Here is an 18417-nt window from a genome sequence, read left to right on the forward strand (position 1 = left end):
TGAGGGAGAACAAAGACTATGTACACTCAAACTAACGAGGGTATCAGGTACAGGTGGAGTGAGGCTGAAAAAGGACAGGTGAGGGAAAGGGACGGAAAAACACTGGAAGGAGGAACAGAAAAGCAAGACGCGACACATGAGGGCACGATTCCAAAATAAAACAGGAAACAGAACATAAAAAACTGGGATTTTAACAAAAGTGGTTTTTAAAAAGAATAAAATTCAATTCATTCAGTAGAAACAACAATAACACTATAACATGGTAAACACAAATGTGAAGACCAGAAATGACTTGATAATCAATTGATTGTTAATTCCTAAATAACTGTTATTTAAGGACTATATACAGTTGTAGATAATAAGTAACTAGAGAACAGTCGTGGACTGGGAGATACTAGGTTACAGGCACGTGCACACATAATATAAGGCCCAAGGGGTGCTTGAGCCCCTGCCCTTTTTGCCTCGTATTATAAAGTGCCCTTTTTGTGTTTTTTAAATGAATAAATAAATTCCTGTTGTGCAAAGGGATGTCAAAAACGGCGGTATAATAACCACAACGGTTATCTACCGTACGCATTTCGTACGTAATATGGTGTCGTGTGTGAGTGTGTGTGTGTTGAGCCTTAAACCGCTTCTCTGTCCGCTGTGGCTCCGCTCTGTCTCTCTCTACGAACGGTCGCTACTTTCAAATTAAAAGCCCCCCGCTAAGAACCCTGTTCGAAACTCTAATGGGGTGCAATGTAAAGCTTTTATTTTGAAGACATGAATGAGAGAAGCCGCTGCCTCATGGAGAACTCCACCAGGCACATAGATGAGACGTGACAGTGGAGCGACTTGAACCTTTGTGAGTTATAAACCATTAACATAACTTCCTTGTGGGGGCTAACAAGTCGCCTTCCACTTGTTCAACGTGCTTAAATATGAGTCATATTTCAGAAGAGCGCCCATTTGTGCTTGTTAAGCTAACTGCTTGATAATGAGAGTTAAGAATAATATGACAGCTGTCTGTGTCGGGTGTTTATCTTGCCACAAATCTTAAACTTCTTTCAGATATTGAGTTTACTGCGACTTTGCTGTTGTAAACATTGCTGTTCCTACTAACAGTCACAGTTGTCATTTCTTGGTTTTGTCACATCTTTAGATGTGTAACCTGTATTTTTAGTTTGCACTTACCCTCTAATAAATAGCCTAATAATAAACCAGTGTTTTATTGCTTTTTAAGAACCACAGCTGAATTGCATGTTTTCCAAACCTCAGTATTATGATAATGTGAATAAACTCATGTTGACAATAATTTGCTGACACAAATGAAATAGCAGTCACATATCAGTCACAGCTACACAGGATACACAGTTAAGAGTTTAGCTTTCTATAAGCACTGTGTTTATTAATTTTACATTAATCAATCTACATATGGTGCTATTAAGGGCTGGATTTTTTTTCAGCGCGCACATACTGCCCTTTTCTGACTTTGAGCCCCTGCCCCTTTATAATCATGTGCACATCCCTGCTAGGTTAATTAAGTATAGGTTATCATTAGGTAATGTGTAGTTCATAAATATCTATGAGTCGACATACTGAACACTTTCTTCTTGAGTTACTTCTGATAACTATGAACCAGCTCCTGAGAGGAACAAACTAGTTACTACTCATTAATTAACCGACTAAATCATAAGTTTCTCTTTTTGTGCGCCTCAAAATGAAGTGAAACATATTGCCATCCTCTTAGCTTTAAGCTAGGCTACAAAACACATAGTCATAAAGTATGTGTAAATGGAGGACTCATTAATTTTGAGATGAGGGAACCAGAAATATAAAAAAAGCTAACTGATTTCTAGGTACAGACTACACCACTCTATGATGCCATGTACAACACTACTGAGCCTATTAAGAATAATGACACATAATCCTGGACCACTGGGTGACCAGATGCAGACGATAGAAGTGACAAGTCTTTTGTCACTTTCCGACACTGATCTTGGATGTATTACTAGAATTGGATACAGTGTTCAAAGATGGTTCATCATTCATTCAAAGAAAGGTTTTTGTCCAGATTCCCTAAAATGATTCTGCATGTTTTTGATACTTGAATGTTTCCTTTACCATCTTCATATAGACGTCTGCAGCTCATCTTCTACCAAGTTTACAATTCATAGTAAAGAAAATGTACAATCAAGAAATTCAAATCAAACAGGAGAAATACTAAAAAGTAATAGACACCTCCCACCCCAACAAAAAAAAATGTTTAAAAAGGGAGTTGTGACTATACAGTGTTTAACTTGACTGAGACAACCCATAATACTGGTACAAATAAAAGTAAGATAAGACTAAAAAGGCTCTTCAGGACCTTTGAATTTAGATTAGATCTAACAGCTCAAACCTGATTATAGAGGAACTTCTAAAGATGTCTGATGTTCAGTAACAATTCTTCATTGTTTTACAGCTTTTTACAGAGAAATGTTTGTGTATGCGAAAAGTCTTTCCCGAGCAGAGCAGGTTGCATAAGGTATGATATTAACTTTTTTAAAGTGTGAGGGTGGGGATCAGTATGTGGAGTGCAATTCCTGAGGAATCATTTCAGGACCTAGGAGGCTTTTCTGCTGAAGCATAAACGCTCTCTGGCAGAGGTTTGTTTCTAGCCTCATCGGATCTCGTAGGTCCGGTGTGAGGCTCTAACAAGCTGTAGACACTGGATGGAGAAGAAGAATCACTCGTTGGATCCAGAGGTTGGGCTGCAGCTTCCATCTGGTAAATAAATCAGATAAAACACATCAGCAAAAGCTTTTTCCATGTTTTGTGTATTGGAAAAAGTATATTGTATATTGTTGTAGGGTTTTTTCTTGAGCAGCAGAGGGGGGTGCGGGAAATGGTTTTACCGTTTCTAAAAATGTGAGAACACCCTGCAACTAAAAAACAAACACACATGAAAAGACTGCAATTGAAACTACTTTTGTTGTCAGACTGAAAAAGAAGATTTCTGGTTCTCTGCGAACAGTTTTCTTGTTGCACTTTTCACAGAAATATCACATAGATAGATGTCTGGCAAAAACACTCAACACAAGTGCAGAGTTTTCTGCTCACAGTATTCCCTACATTCACTCTGTAAGAATATGCAGAAGTAAACACTTTTGGCGAGGTATGAGGACACATGCAGCCAAATGCTGAAATTACACTGACAACAATGCGATTTTAAGTATTTTAAGGTCTGGTCCCCTCCTCACTGTCAGCACAGCCACAATAACAGAACTAAGCAGCTGCATCTTTTAACATGTTGGAACAACACTGAAGTTTTTTATCTTTACATTTCCCACTATAGTTTAATGGCAGTCATCAAAGTTTCTTCTACATACATTCAGTGCAACAGTACTTTCCAAAATTTTGGCTTATCCCCCATAACAATAAAATTAGATATCCATCCTTGCATGTTTCTTAGATTATGATGAGTGCCAACAAACAGAAGCAAAGGGAGGAGAGAATACATGATGTAAAATACCTACAATACCTAATGTAAATCACATTGTTGCAGTGTTGTTTCTTTGTGACTTTTAAATGTTTTATTATTTTAAGAGTTTTGAGAACAAAACACCTTCTGGAACATTTGTTTACTCTTTCATAAACTGGAATACAGCTTTAGAGTTTGTGTCAGCTACGATATTCTCAGAAATGGACCCTTTGTCTCTAATAAAGCATTCAATTGATGGGAGAAAAAAAATATAATTAAACACAGACAAACAACACATAAGCAGCCTGAAGCATACAATGAAACATGGAGCAGTTTGAGTGGACTGATGCCAGCAAGGCCGGATTACCCAATGGGCTTTATGGGCACAGGCCCAGGGGCCCACATGCACCTGGGGCCCAACGAGCGCCAGCGCCTCCGCACATTTTTTTAAAAAAAGACACGATTTTTGTAGGTTTAATTTTACGGGGGGCGAACGGCGAATTTAAGTTGCACATAGTGAAAGCACTGCACCCTAAGTTATTTTAAAGCCGAATATTATTGTCATTATGCTATTTGCATAATTTCTACAAGTCACCGTTTAAGTTGAGTGACAGTGACCCCCCCGCCGGGACCTCGTCCCTTCCCGGGCCGTGGACTAAGTGCTCGCTGCACCCTCTCTCTCCCTCGCGGGGGAGGGATAGGGTCCAATGGCGTAAAATGCGCCAGGGGTCTGCGGCGATGTTGGCAACCCACCCGTCATCCCATTCAAAGGCTGCAACAGGTGACTCATCGAACCGGGATAAAGTTTGTTTTAGGTTGGGTATTCAGCGGATATTCACTCTGGTCCAGCCGCGACTTTACTGAGGTTCGCCCAGTCTGAGCAGCAGGAGGACGGTTAGCTCACCTCCCAGAGCCGCGCTGAATCCCTGACAACTGATTTAGGGAACGTCATTAAATTACTTAGCAGAAATATATTAATACAAAATAATTGCAGTTTTTTCAATATCTTCCATGTCATGTGACCCAGTGACTCCAAACCAGCAGTAGATTGTATTAGAAAGCTAGAATGAGACACAGCTCTTTTTATTGTACTTTAGTGTTTCGTCTATTTTATATGAATATTAATATGCAGAAATTATGCTTTTTTTTTCTCAATAGCTTACATGTCATGTGGCCCACTGACTTCTGAAACAGATTCTGTTTCCATAAAAAATCTAAGAAAATAATGGTAAAAATTAGTCAGCACAGTGTGTTTTAATTTGAAAATTGACCGAATGCTCTCTGCCGTTCCTCTGTCTCTGACTTCCTGTTGGTGCGATCTGCTCTGTGCAGCTTGTTGCAGCTTTCATCAAAGATAAACCAGACAGCCAGATCGCAAAACAGCCGAGTCCGGCTTGACTCCACTGTGTGACGGAACTGATCGCGGCCACTTGTAATTTGTAACACACTATCTGCTACTAGCGGATGGAGAGTGAGGTCAGGTTAACAACGGTGATGCTTTTTGGTAATTTTGCTAACAAGGGGGACGGCATCCCCCCTCAAATCACCTACTGCTTACAAATTCACACAGCCGCCTTCCTCCTGTCGTCTCCATACTCAGTGTGCAGTGGGGTGTGTCAGTTACACTCACACTCAGTACGTTCACATGCACAGCTTAGTCGGATTACAGCCATAGTTCGACTATGCTATTAGAGATACCTCCGGCTGACCTTGTTACGTCACCAGCAACAAAGAACTGCTTCGGCATTCGAGAAAGATGGTGTATGAAGAGTGAGATGAAGCTACATCTTTGTACATTTTGTGTATGGTGTGTATGGTACATGATAATTACACAAACTAGATGCACAATGGCTCTCTTTCTTGAGGTTATTTCAGAGTAAAGACGCCACTGCCGCCGTCCTTCTACTTCTGGCTCACGGCCCCGGAAAATAAATCTCGAGCCTGCGCAGAACACGAAATCCGATCTGATCTGAGGGAACGTATACATGCAGGAGTAATGCGACTATCAATCGAATAATCTAGGTGTTTTAATTCGACTATGAGAAATCCGATCCGATTTTAGTCAGACTAAGGTGTATACATGCATCTTAAAAATCCGATCACAGTCGGACTAACACAGTAATTCATTTTTCTTGAGTGTCATGTAAACGCACTGACTGACACCGGGCAGGTAGCAGCTGGGGGAAATCTTTACACTTCACTACTTGAGAGGGTCCTTTTTCACTCTTATCAGTAAGGCATGGACAAAAAGCCTATCAACGGTGGTCTTGACCGGTCTCGTTCAAAAAACCCGAGTCCGCCCAGTCCGTGACCGAGACAAGACCGAGTAAAAATGCCCTCGATTCCAAGACAAGACCAAGACCCTCAAAAAATGGTCTCGAGACCATGACCGATCTCGAGTACTACAACACTAGATGGATCGTAGCATCTATCTATCTAGAATATGTGAGGCTCCAGTTTTTGACTTTGAAAACATTCTTTATTTTGCCCATTTCCCTTAAAGGTCCACCTCGTAAAACACTTAATCTCTTTTCCAACTTGTCAAAAACTAAAGCTTTGGGATTGTTGGTCAGATCAACCACAACCCCGAAGCGTTGAGTTGTGAGAATGAGACTCAAAAATCAACCTTCTTACATCTGGATCTTTAAACTCAGTGTCAGTTGTTAAGTGACTCAGAATTTGAAATTCTGTCATTTGTTTGTTTGTCTTTGTTTTTGTTGTTTTTGAGAGAGATTAAAAACAAAAACGAAACAAAAAACACTCACCTCAGGAACTGCATACACTGTATTGTCGATGCTCTCTGTTTTTTCTGCAGGTCAGTCATAAAAAATTAATGTTGCTTTATTTCACAATATATTTAGAGAACTTTGTTTCTTAAATAATTAAAGATCTTTAGCTTTTCTGCTGGTTTATTGAATCACATTTACATTTCTTGAGGTTCACCTACATTGAGTCTGAATGCACATGAACAACAGCACATTTAAAAGCCTCTATGTGTAGGATTTTATATTATGTGATGTTGTTGACTAACCCGAGATCTGATGCTTAGGATGAATGACAAGGACAAGTGTAATTCTGAGACTGTCTCATTTTTCTTAAGTGAAAATCAGTTTGTCTCAAAAGATGCAATCATTACTTCTATCACTAAATCTATAAATAACTACTTTTTTATTCATTGTGAGTCATAAACGCTACAGTGCTGTGTTGTAAGGTGTCTGCTGATGTTGCATACCTTTTGGTGTGAGATGTGGAGCATGTTAAGACACTTAAAACACAGTGTAAAGTTCTGACCCCATGCTGTTAGCGTTCAATGCTAAGTCTCCGTTCACGGAGCTCTGTGATGGCTGGACCAAATGTTTTCGCGTCTTCGGTACTGGCAAGTCAAGGGTAGCTTGAGCAATGAAGCTGCATGTTTAAATCGACCGAAGTTCTCCTTTAAGTTACACAGAAATTTGATTCAACACTGGTAAAGAATGAACAGTTTTGGATTCCTAACCATACGGTGTGAAGCGCCTGTGATTCTGTGGATTATATAACTATCGTAATTACATTGCATACAAACACAGAGGGGGTTTATGTGTATGGCAGCTAGAACACTGTAAACAAACAGTATTTTGTAGATTTTAATTTGCAGTTCTGTATCAAAATGCACTCTTGGACTTACGTTTTCTTCTCTTTCGGAGACAAACAACTGCTGCCACAATTATGAGGAGCAAGAAAATTGCGATGAAAACAAGCGCAACAACAATAATGACAGGTTTAGGATCTGTAAAGATAAACAAAACCAGTTTAGAAAATGATACCACATCTAGCCAGCCTGTCTTTTTAACATACTGTAATGGAAATAAGTCATGTGACTTTACTGCAAGATTCTCATGAACATAGTCATCAATGCATATTTCTTTGCTGTATTTCAATTTATTGAGTACATTGAAAATAAAAAATCAACAGACTTAAGTTTAAATAATACAACTGTCTCTGTTAAAAAAAAGGTCAGTCTTACCAGCATATTGGATGCAAAGCTTTTTTGCCCTTTCGATGTCTTCGGTCCAGCTGACCTGGTTGCTATGGTTACAGGTGATTGAGTCATTCACCAGGTAGACTCTGAGAGAAGCAGCAAAGGTCGTGACCTCTGATCTCTCTCCTCCCTCCTGACTGCAGGTTTTGGTGTCACATGTAAACGTGCTGCTGATGTGAGAGTCCTGTGTGCTGCAAGTCACAGTGAGGTTACAGGAGTCTGAGCTGCTGGACACAGAGTCCACTGTCAGATTAACTGGAGACACTGGATCTGAGGAGGGAAAGAGGTGTGAAACGTTTCAGAAACATGACAGCAGAAACTTCATTTCAGTGTCTCAGATGTGAACAAACCCACCTTGAACTGTGACGTTGTATTGAGTTGTTTGTTCGTCAACAGCCCCTATCACTCGTGCAGTATAAACTCCACTGTCTGTCTCTTGTAGATTCTTCAGCTTCACACAGCATCTTGTCACAGTAAACTCAATTCTTCCTTTGTAACCTGGAGAGACTTCTGGTTCAGTACGAGGAAGCCATCTGACTAAAATTAAGTCTTTATTAATACTTTTATTATTGAAGTTCCAAGAAACAAAACTGTTCTCCAGATCATCAGCTTCTTTGAGATTCAGCATCACATCGTCTCCCTTCTGCACAAACACAGGAGTCACAGCACTGGACCCTGTAACAACAGTAAACACATGATACAATGAACATCACAAACAATATATGGTTATGTAATACTGTGATAAATATCAGTTGTATTTATTTGTTTTTCTCTCCTGGGAAGTTAAATCTAAAGCGGCAGTTGTTATGAAGTTAAAATTTGCATAAATAATACTTGGAGACAAATAAGACGTTAAAATGTAAATGATTTTTGTTTCAAGTGTTTGATCTGGGAAGTGATAGGAGAGAGCGGATCTTCGCAGGCTAACCGGAGCTAGCAGACCGGAGCGTGAGGCAGACGGAGCTTCTTGCTACTGCTGTGAGAGACGGAGCTTTTTCTGCTGCTGAGAGAGACTGAGGTTATTCACTGCTGCCGAAGGAGACCGGGGTTTTCTCACTGAGAGCTGCTGGGGACAGAAACGGTCGCCACCGCGTCGAGGGAGCGAATCATCAGCTGCAGCGCCTGGTCCGGCTAACTGCACAGACACACGGAGGTATTGCTAGCAAAAAAGGGTTTCCGTCATGAGCTCCAACTAAAGCGCTTCAACGAACTAATTAAGAGTGCACTTAAACACACAAAATTAGACAGTAGAGAAACTATTATTACCCGGGTCCTTGTTTTATTTTTCTCTGGTTCATACCAAGGATGTATGTGTTTTCTCTTGCGCATGTTTAATGCATTTTCTGAAATCGCTAACCTGTGTTGTGTGATTGAATTCACACTTGTTTCCACATAGTTGATATTGAGAGTGAGGATCATACGTCACCCTATTTAGTTATTTACTATTTGAAATGTCTCTTTTACCATAAGATATTGAAGAAGAGTGAGGCTTCATCTTACAGGTGGGTCTCTTAATACACAAGCAGGTGGTAAAAGGGTTGCAGTTTTTTGGTCTAGAGGCTGAAAGTTACTTCATTCCTTCTATATTTCCAACATAGTGGATCATCAGTTCAACATTATGAAGTACCTTCAGCTCCTTGTTAGAAAATGTCTTTAAAATACTTCAAACTGACTTTGTTGTGATACAATTTGTATGGATGGAGGATTTTAACTTGTCAAACTGAGCCCAATGCGAGTCAGATGTTAGACAAAGTGTCCCTTTAGAAAACAGCACACAAAATCCCTGAATAACTAGAAGAAGTTTTCATGTGAGGGGAAAATATACTTTGAACAAAATTTTTTGCAGAATTAGTTTATTAACAAAGAAGAAACTTCACTCAAATGAAACATTTACTTCAATTTACTGGTTGTCAGATATTTGTAGAACTTCATACAATGTTTTTGTAGTTAACAATCTTTCTCTACCGACCCAGATGATGTCCCACTGACACCAGGGTCTTTATTGTGGCATCCCATCCAGCCCAGCAACACTGCAGGGACTCCTGCTCAGCTTGTTACTGTATATCATCTGTAACTGTTTTAATATTGTTTTTTGATAATAATTGTTTTTGTAATAGTGAATAATAATCTGTAAATAGTTATTTATGCTGTAATTTTTTAAATAGTTGTAAATGTTAAGACCTTAATAATAAAAGAAAACATTCAATCCCTTGTTGTCCCTGAAAGTAGCACTTGATGCCGTTTGCTATTATAAATTGTATTTAAGCTGTAAATACTGAATGGAAAAGACAATGTGTGACAAAAAACCAACATTTTGTTTCATGAATTATATATTATATATTTATGAACAAAACAAATAATTTATGAACAAATAATTTAAAAAGAACCCATACATTAACTAAAAAACAACAGATATAATGTAAGGATTGTCCTCTGGAGCATGAAGAGCCTCTCCATCCTTTCTGCAGCCTCATGTCCTCCTTCTTCCTCCCTCCTCCTCTTCCTCCTCTCTGTTTGCTCCCTACAACCCAATGAAATGTAAAAGACGTTTTGTGTTATGTCAACAGACAAAAGGGTTTAATACAGCAAACAAAAAAATAAATATAATCATCATAAGGATAATCATAAACTTAGCTCTTTATTCAAACGTTTAGCTAGACTTTACAGTGTTACAGTCTGGAAACAAAGCGGGGATCACAGCCTGATCAAAATCTGTTCATCTTGGTCCATTTATGTAAACCTAAGATATAAGTCAACCTCTGAACGTCTAACGTTTGAAAGTGAAGGCTTTAAGGCTTTACTTCCAAAAGCATCAAGCTGAGCATTACCAACGTATTTTACCTTGAAGTTTAACATACCTGGCGTTGGATGAGTAAAAACCGAGTATAGACCCAATACTTACATTTAAATACGAGATCTGCGCCACTTGAGGTTATTAATTTTTTTCTTCTCTTCGGGCGCGCAATGAATCTTGTGATATCTGAGACCACGAACGGTAGAAGCGGTGCACATTCCAAAAACAGGTAAAAGAAGGGCGCATTTGTAGGGTGCATTATGAGAATACTTTGAATTGGGACACCCTTCGCGCGGCGTTGTGACGTAATTGCACTTCAAATGCGCACTCCAAGGGTGCAGACCCTGAATTGGGACACAGCCATTGAGTTTTGCCTCATCTGTGCAGCAATGATACCTGCAGTGTCATGACTCTACTTCTGTAGCTTCCTGTAGGCCTGGGCGATAAACCGAAAATTTACCTATACCGAAATTTACGACGATAACCGACGTCATTTTGGCCATGTCGGTATATTCGGTGTCATAGGCATAACATCCACTAGGGACAGGGGACATGTTAGGTCCACTTGATTACTCTACCCCGGCATATACCGATGTGCTTTTTTTACATTAATTTGATGGCAAACTCCACCCGCTGATGCAACACCAGCTATGCCAGGTTAGTAATCAAGTGAACCCACTCTCGCTGTGAGTCTCGGACAGTTTGTGTAATGATGCTGCGTTCAAAGGCTGCAACAGGCCACTGTCTTCGGCCGGGCCGGTCCATTGATCAAACATTTGTCTTTTGTTCTTTATTCACTCAAAATAATGACGGTATTTCCAGCTAGAAAACGCGCATCTCTCTCCTCCCTCCATTGTTGTTTGCATTTGTGTCTCTGCGTGGTCTGACACGTGAGTGTCCTCATGCTGGAAAACGTGACTTCTCGCGTACGTGACGTCACTCCCCGAGACGCAAGAAGAAAGTAAAAATATATATTTTTTACTAAGGAAAATGACAAAACTAGTAACGCGTTACCGGCATCACTGATTGTGTAGCTTAAGTGCAACATGGAGCATGAAGATGTAAAGGAAAAAATAAAAACAGTAGAATTAACTTTGAGCAAGTTTGGAGGAAAGTCGGAGGTGTGACTGTGGACCCATTTTAAACAAGTCGTGGGCCGTGATAATAACATTTGTCGGCTTTGTCGAGTGCATTAAGTGCGGCACTTGTTGCATTATTCATTAAGATTTCTGTAGTTAAAACAACTCGCAATTGTAGTCGAGAAGGTCAGTTATAACAGCCCACGTATTAAACAGTTGTCGGGTTTAAATCGGTCTCGGGCTCATAATTACATTCAATGTGTCAGGCCGGGCTCGGACACAACGTGCACGGGCTCGGGTCGGGCTTGATTCTAAGCTCTACTCGGGTCCAGCCGCCACTTTACTGAGGTTCACCCAGTGTGAGCAGCAGGAAGACGGTCAGCTCACCTCCCAGAACATGGCATTGAATCGCTGGAAACTGATTTAGGGACTGTCATCAAATTACTTAGCATAACTATATTAATACAAAATAATTGCAGTTCTTTCAATATCTTCCATGACATGGGGCCCAGTGACTCCAGCAGCAGATTGTATTAGTAAACTGGACGAATGAGACACAGCTATGTTTATTGTACTTTAGTGCTTCCTCTATTTTATATGAATATTAATATGCAGAAATCTTGTTTTTTTTTTTTTTCTCAATAGCTTCCATGTCATGTGACCCTCTGACCTCTGAAACAGATTCTGTGTCTATCAAAAATATATAATAAAAAGTTCTCTAATGCTCAAGAGGTAAACGTATTATTAAGCAGCAATGTCAACTTCTCTACTATTTTGTCTCATGTCTTAGATTCTGATTCTGAAGTCCTCAAAATGTGTATTTATTTACATCCAACCTCTTCCACCACCTGCAGTACAACCATGTGATTCAATTCGAAGAAATAAAAAAAGTGAGAAGCGAGAAGCTTAGAATTTGTTTATAAGGGACTGTATATTTTATACTTTTAAACTTGTTCAGTTGTTGTCATTTCAAGTAATCTGTGCTTTTCAGCTGTTCAATCGTGTGCCTATCAGTTGTTCTTAACTACTAAATAAATAATATAAATCTTAACTACAATGTAGTTTTACAGTCCTTTAAAGTGGCATTTCTGTAAATACACAGGATTTTTTTTTCTTTTTTTTAGGTGCGGGGGGGTGGGGGGTGTTACTTATCGTTCATTTATCGTTATCGAGGTGAGTTGCTCAATATATCGTGATATTGATTTGAGGCCATATCGCCCAGCCCTAGCTTCCTGTTTTATTTTGAAGTTTTACCCTCATGTGTCATGATTTGATTTTAATTTCCTCCCATTTTGATTTCCCTCCCTTTTCTGTGTCCACCTGTGTCTTGTCTGTATTTAGCCATTTAGCCCTTGTCTTTATTGGTTTATCCATTTTCTTCTCCAGTGTGTGTCACCTGTGTTGTCCACCTGAGCTACTTCTAGTTGTCTAGTCTAGTTCTAGTTGGTTTTTTGCTCCTCATGGTTTTCCTGATTTCATACTTAGCTTTTGGTTGAATGTTGTAGTGGCTTTTTGTGTTGCTACTTAGATGTTTTGGTATTCACATTTCTTGTTTTTCTGGTTGCTGTTATTTTCTGGATTTCAGCTTCTCATTGGAAGCTTGTTTTTTGTTCTCTACTCTGCCTCCTCCTGGTGTTTTTGCATTTGGGTCTTAACAATAATTTAGTAAAATGCAACATGCAGATATTTGACTAAAACAAACATGACACTTGATCATTTTAAACAGAAGTTATAGCCTATAGAAGTAATTTGTTTTTAAAATTTTCATGGATTCAGAGTGAAAAACTATTGATCTTCTACGTCATATTAATTTGACAAAAGGATTCTGTCATTTGAATTTCTAGTTTTCTTTATTGTGATGACAGCAGCAGCTTGCCAGTATTTTCAATTATGTCCTAAATTATTATTAACTTTGCAGCTCTTCATAATACACAATGCGTTCAGAGCATCTTTCTCAATAATGCTGCCACCAAGTCCAGTCTCATCAACATTATGAGTCTCAAGTTGAGTCTCACAGCATACAGACGGATCTCGGTTTCACTTCTTCATATTCTATACTAATTCCTGGAACAGACAGAGCAGAGGACACCTGCTCATGATTTAGCACTTTCCCACATTTTTCCAGATGTCTGCTCCCTCTAGTGCTGAGTCACAACAAGGTGCTCTCCTTGTTGTCAGACACACCAGGTCCAGGGGCCAAATGTATAAAACTCTCTGCATGTTCAGATTTAGAAATCTTTTTTTAACACATAACAGGAAAACATGCAAACGCGGTCTTTTCGTCATATTTATAAAAACCCACATATGTCTGTTCCCACGTGTCTTTTCCTCACACACCTCAATCATCCTGAAATTTCACGTAAGTGCACGGGCTGTCTGAACACCTCCATAAATTTACAATAAATGGCTTCAAACACATCTATAATCATCTGCTTTGCATATAAAGAAATGGTGAGGGCAACTAAGAAGAAGTGGAAGAAAAAGAAGCAAAATTATACAGACTGTGAACTTGGAGTAACCACTGATCAATTTGACAGACGAAAACAAGTATTATTTGTAAGTTTAGGTACATGCATCGGCAACAAAATGAAGTAAGTTAGAAGACAGAAAGTGACAGAAGCGTTGAACGCTGCAAACTGGGAGCCACAGACTTTAAAAAAGGTGGTCTGATTTTAAACAAGGCCAAGAGATGTGTCTCTGCACACAGTGATATTGTGCCAGTGCCTGTATAAGGAGAGGGGATCCCTGCGATGAGCAGTCATCATCATGTACCTGAACATCAGTATGGTCCTTGAAAACTTGCTCCAGCCTAAATTCAGCATTGGCAATGTCCTATAGCAATGTAGTCATTGTATGATGTGGCACCGCCATTATGCACAGCTTATATAGTGCCGTTTAAAGGACCTGTTAATAGGTCACACTTGAAGGTATTCTCACTCCCCAATAATACAGGAAAATAATCTTTAGATAAAGATCAATTATCATTATAATTATCATGACACACACTGACAAACATTTACAGAAGACAGTAAAGTAAGATTAACAACTCGTGCATCACTGTGTAATCATAGTAAAGTTGTTTTGTTTTTTCATATAAACTATAGATGTAATTCTGACACAATTAAGTGACAATTAAAACAGCTCTGAATTAAATGCTACCCATATTCACACTTTTCTTCCCCTTTTTTTTTACAAAGTCACAACATCACTCTAATCAGACTGAAAAGACTGCATGCATGGTGTTAATATGTGTGCACAGTCTCACCCTCTGTGGATTTTTATACATTCGGAAATCTGCATGGAAAGTGGCCTAAGTAAATTTTTATTCATACATTTGGCCCCTTTCATATCAAAATTTTATTTCAGCATGGGCTGGTGTCTTCAGCAACCATATCAGTCGGCATACAGCAAGAAACAGCTCTGCTCTGAATATTATCTTTCCCTTATCATAATGAAGAAGTTTTAGTGATCTGAATTTTTTTTACACGACTCTTACCATAGCACAGCCAAGAAAATGTAACTGTTAATGGGATAGTTCGGGTTTTTTGAAGTGGGGTTATAGAAAGTACATATCTATAGTCGATCTGTTCCCTACCGTAATCACCGATCAGCGCAGCCTCAGTTTGAAAGTGGCTAATTTTTTTCGCTTTGGCTCTTTTTCCGAACAGGAATAGTGCACAATAGTGTGCATTCCTAAAGCACGAGATTTCGTGGTGACGTTACCACAGGAGGCTACTTGCATAAGCTCGCATAAGCATCAGCCAGACTTTCTGAGTGAGCACGCCGAATCTGCCTACTTAATTTTCACGCCATACATCGTGACCGCCAGCATTAAAACTCAGGTCTTACATGTAAAACACGAGTGTGAAAAGTAAGAAGAAGAAAAAAAAAGAATTTAACATTCAGAGACTTCCTGCTGTAAACGTGTCTCTTCCACCGTCTCTGCCTCTTCACTCTTCCGTTCGGGTTCCGACTTCGGCTCGTATAATGCCTGAATTCCGTAAGGTTCATCATTTAGTGTGTGCGCCATGACAGGGGGCTGTTTATGTTTTGGAGTCTGTGTGCATGCAGGCTCGCCCCCCATTCCGGCTCTGTCCTTCCTGCGGCCAATCAACGCGCGCCTCATTACATATTAATGCAATGCACATCCGGACCGGTCAAAACCTTGCGCATAATCTCGCGTGAGAAAGTCGCGGTATGAAAAAGTGTCAGAACAAGCTCTATGTTTGATTTTTTTTTTTTTTTTTTTAAATTTTCTAATATGTTTTAAGAATTGATCCAAAGTGATCCAAGAGGGACTGGATATGTAAAAAACCAGGTGATGACTCCTTTAATAAATCATTACTGAGTAATTCCTGAGTAACTCTGATTCAAGGACTTTAAGGTAATGATGAGTTACCTCAGAAACGACTTGGAGATACTGTATTACATACATACTAACAACTTTCTTCATCAGTAGAACTATTAACCAGCTGCTGAGAGGCACAAGCTACCAACAACTCATTAATTACTGATAACTTAATTATTAGTTACTCTTTTTAAAGTCAGGTCCGTGACATCTGCATTGTTCTACACAGCGCCGATACGGACTAAAATAGTTCTGGTATAGTGCTCCAAGACACTTTGAAATGGTTGGTGTGCTTCAACATAAAATAGGGCTATGTTATTAAGAAAGGATTTATGCCATATTTGTATATATTGTTTAGAAATCTTATTAAAAGACCAAAGTCAAGGATCATTTGATGCCGATACTGACTTACTTGATAAATATTTTTTCATTTCGAGTCAATCCCAAAAACATGTTAATTCTCATTATAGAGTAACAGAGATCAGGATAATTACTGCTTTGAAATCAAGAGCCAACCAAGAAAAGAGAATATATTTTATAAATGGTTTAGAAGTTTTTGCCTTCTATTTGACTTTTAACCAAAATGGTTTAGTTCTGAGATACAACAACTAGATTTTGAAAGCAAACAGAGGCCATCCAAACCATGAGATATTAGTAGAATAAGGTTCTTACCTTGCAACAAATATGCCAGATAAACAGTGCATACAAGTGAAATAGGTCCCATTATGACTCGTGTAACATATAGAATGGGGAAGTTTCATTTATCTTTTATGCTGTGCCAAAAGTAGGAAGTAGAACTGAACTACATACGGTATACACACATATACAAACACACACACACACACACACACACACACACACACACATTAACAATTAAGGCTCACTGCTCACCCAGATTCATATTTAACAACTGTTTGATAAACATTTCAGTCCTCACAAATTGTGATACTTGAAAATACCACTCCTCAATTAAGGTAAAAAATGTAAATTTACATAATCTTTACATCTGACACATCTCCTATCTCTGAGTGGCCACTCCCTCTATTGCAGTGCCAAACATCTGGTCAAAATCACAAAATCAGCTTGGACTGACAACATTTTCTTTCATCATAATCTGATAAAGCACTGAATAGAACTTTTAGCCCGATATGCCAAATGAATCACCCAATAAGACTTTTTTATCATGGTCCTGTGCAACCACTTACATAGATGAAAGTATCTGGGTGTGATTCACAACAACAAAGAATTTCAGGGATGAAAAGGGAACTAATATTTCAAAAAGTGATAAGGGATCAAATTGACCAAAACTGTTACAATATGGTAGGAAGATGAGGATCCAAATGCAGAAAACACACGGGAGGCAGAGTTAAAGAACAAGAGGTGAGCTTTAACAACTAAAGCTAAGAAATAACCAAATATTGTGAAGTCAAGAGTAAAAAGTACAAATCAGAAGGAAAGTTCAAACCAGTACTCATGAGAACCAACTAGAAACAGAAACAAAAAACAGAAACAGACCACAGGGAGACACAGGAGATTCCACAGGTGTCATCACAAGACAAACTGACAAAGACAAGAGGGAGCACAAAGAGCACATCCACTACTGAGTGGAAAGGACACAAACTTTCCTCTGATCATGTGAATAATGACTGAGAGGATAAAGCCAGGGTTCTTGTTCCAGCTGTATACGAGAAAAAGGATACAGTAAGGACTTTTTTTTTCCCACGCCACTTTTCACTTTTTTTTTTCAAGTTCTCAAGTCACAGGTGAGAAAACACTTTAAATCAGAATTATAAAATGGATCACCAAAAGAAAAAAAATGTCTTAACTTCTCCCACAAGGCTTTTGAATTCCTCAATTAAAGTAATAAAGTTTTTTTGCTTGATCTTTAAACATTTTCTCTTCATGGCCACTCCCTCTATGGCAGTACCCCTGTTAAAATTACTTTGGACTGACCGTCTTTTGCTCAGTTTTTTGTATCTAAATCTGTTAATGCACTCCATATTAACCCAACAGGCCAAATGAAACCAGTCAACTCAATAAAAGCACAACAATATTCACCCATAAGACATTTTTATTGTGGTCCAGTGGAACCATTTACATAACTGAAAGTATCTGGGTCTGATTCACAACACACTGAATTTCAGGGTTGGAAAGAGAATTTATATATCAGACAACCTAAAGGACAAATGTGTCGAATTGACCAACAACATGGTTAGGACACATACTTACACTCATATACAATATGTACAGTACAAACACACTAAATGTAAGACAGAATCCCATAGAAACAGACAAAATTATAGTTTATTATACAACAAGTAGTTCCGACCAAGCAATCTGATTGGTCAACAAGACATTTTGACCGTGCTTAAATCAGCATGACAGCACGCCTGACTCATTACTCAAAATATTACTCTGCCAAGTCTGTGGCAATAGTATCCATCTCCATGGCAACATAGTAACTGTCAGAGCTGGAGCAAAAAAAATAAAAAGTACGGCTTGAAATTCAAACTTTCTGCCATAAAATATGCAGAAGAAAAGTCGGGAGAGGCAGCCGCTAGACGTTTCTCTGTCGTCTCCTCTGAGATAAACATGCGGGAATTATTTATCAGCAAACGGGCACGACATGAGAGAGTGTCCCGCAAAATGATCAGGGCGAAACAAATGTACGCCACCTCCACCGTGAGTGACAGCAGAGATGAGGAGTTATCTGTGAGTGCTGGTTGGCTGAATCGT

General features: G+C 39.0%; 1 protein-coding gene across 1 annotated transcript; it reads right to left on the reverse strand.

Moving 5' to 3' along the window:
- Positions 1-1015: 1015 nt before the first annotated feature.
- On the reverse strand, positions 1016-16447 carry LOC115572635 (SLAM family member 9-like). The gene is made up of 6 exons (XM_030402959.1): positions 16354-16447; positions 7815-8135; positions 7446-7730; positions 7107-7208; positions 6208-6251; positions 1016-2745 (listed from the first exon to the last, which is right to left on the reverse strand). The coding sequence occupies exons 1-6, from the start codon at positions 16403-16405 to the stop codon at positions 2578-2580; spliced, it is 972 nt and encodes a 323-aa protein (XP_030258819.1). The 5' UTR covers positions 16406-16447; the 3' UTR covers positions 1016-2577.
- Positions 16448-18417: the final 1970 nt, after the last annotated feature.

This window comes from Sparus aurata, chromosome 21 (assembly GCF_900880675.1).
Source record: "Sparus aurata chromosome 21, fSpaAur1.1, whole genome shotgun sequence".
NCBI lineage: Eukaryota > Metazoa > Chordata > Actinopteri > Spariformes > Sparidae > Sparus > Sparus aurata.

Coding starts and splice junctions, on each gene's coding strand:
- LOC115572635 (XM_030402959.1), bottom strand. CDS start 16,405: ATGGGACCTATTTCACTTGTATGCACTGTTTATCTGGCATATTTGTTG. Junction 8,136..16,353: donor TCTGGCATATTTGTTGCAAG/GTAAGAACCTTA, acceptor CTGTTGTTACAG/GGTCCAGTGCTGTGACTCCT. Junction 6,252..7,106: donor TCTCCGAAAGAGAAGAAAAC/GTAAGTCCAAGA, acceptor ACTGACCTGCAG/AAAAAACAGAGAGCATCGAC.